At 40.1% G+C, this 1,668-nt stretch overlaps 1 protein-coding gene across 1 annotated transcript in view; it reads left to right on the top strand.

The window, feature by feature from the left end:
• The window catches only part of LOC101846195, a gene marked incomplete in the record, with an annotated part of 137,170 nt that overhangs the window by 46,534 nt on the left and 88,968 nt on the right, over positions 1-1,668 (top strand). The window contains 1 exon segment of the mRNA XM_013079360.2: positions 978-1,222. Within this exon segment, the coding sequence (XP_012934814.1) occupies positions 978-1,222 (245 nt within the window).

The following is a 1,668-nucleotide window of genomic DNA, read 5'->3' as shown; positions in this document are numbered from 1 at the left end:
ACACACACACACACACACACACACACCACAGACGCCATCTCACACATACACACACACACACACACACGCACACACACACACACACACTCCCACAGACCACAGATTATTTACTTCCCCTCATTCGATCAGCTAAAGTATATCTAAGCGCTACAGAGCAGATCATAAGGCATCAAAACAAATACCACAATAGTTCTATAGCGTGTAACCTTCCAATAAAACACTTTAGATACTTTTAAGAAGGACAATAAAACTTGGAACATGAGACGAGTTCACGCACAGAGAGGAAGGGCAAAGGCATTAGAAGAAAGTGACTTCTTTCACAGCTTTAGATTGAGAGCAGTTGGGAAGATTTCTGTTAAGGGGGTATTATGTTCAATTAAAACTGAAAGTTGCCCGTCCTCCTTTAGGTGTACTTCGAACATAAGCATGCCACTCACATAGCACATTTAGATGTAAATATTTGGAATCAATCAACTAAAGATAGAGCGCAATAAACACACCAAAACATACAGACCAGACTACAACATGGACAGTCACTGATACTCGAAAATTGAAACTGCCCATATAAATAATGGGGGTACTTGTCAGCATCGAAGGTAGTTTCTATGCATCCTACCTCTTTAAAAATGCTTTGAGTAAAACTAGACCGATTTAGGATGTCATTGTCCTACGACATTGTGCAGAAAACAAATTCGAACGTATGCGTCGCAAAATATGCCATGGCTCTATTGTCTTTACCTTTCCAGTGACCATTTTATATTTCATATCTGGGGCCAGCGGTATAAAGGTTTGGATTATTTTTTGCTCGTAAGTTATTAGTCCGATTCTTACTCAAGAACAATAGTTTATGGAGTGAGTCCGTCGTCCTGCAATGGTGTTTCACACTGGACACAGGATGGCCTGTCGGGCTGGATCCAAGCAGTTCTCATCTTAATTACAAAAGAATAATCTTATATCATTCAACCTGCTCTCCTCAGACAACACAGTGGGTCTTTCAGTGGACTCTACCAGCCAAGAAGTCACCCTGATTCGAGCCTTGGACAGAGAGGAACAAGAGACGCATACAGTCCCCGTGTTATGCAAGTTGACCTACAAAGGAAGTGTCTTGTTCAACAAATCATATGACGCCACCATCCACGTCATAGATGTGGACGACAACGTGCCTATGGCAATGCAAGGGAGGAAAATCCTAGTGCCTCTGGACGTCAGGTTACTGAACAATGTAAGTATTTCTAGAATGCTATTGAAATTTGTTTTGTCTGAAGTATTTTAAATAAATACCGATTTGATATGTTTTGGCCTTCTACGATAGGACATGAAGCCATTTCCAAAGAATATCTATAACAATTGAACCTCACACCCAAGGATATCTAAGCGATGGTCCATAGCATTATATTGCGCTTGCTAATGTTGGGTCTGGGGCTGACGAAAATGGTTCCATACTATACAAGGTACGACCTGCCAGGTCTGATCTAGAAGGAATGAACATCGGTCAAATTTTTTAAAGGACCCTATTGCATGATCTATCTGTTTATCTTTCTGTCTCTCTCGATTCTATATATGTACAAAATGTATGTAAATATAATGTATATAATATTTAAGTAGTGTCTACGTTCTTTAAAGTTAGTAGATAACCTAAAAATAGCTCTCTCGCTCTGTCTGACGCTG

Source organism: Aplysia californica, unplaced genomic scaffold, assembly GCF_000002075.1.
Source record: "Aplysia californica isolate F4 #8 unplaced genomic scaffold, AplCal3.0 scaffold00049, whole genome shotgun sequence".
In the NCBI taxonomy this organism is placed as follows: Eukaryota; Metazoa; Mollusca; class Gastropoda; order Aplysiida; family Aplysiidae; genus Aplysia; species Aplysia californica.
Note: the sequence above shows the minus strand (reverse complement) of the source record. Positions and strands in the feature narration are given on the sequence as shown.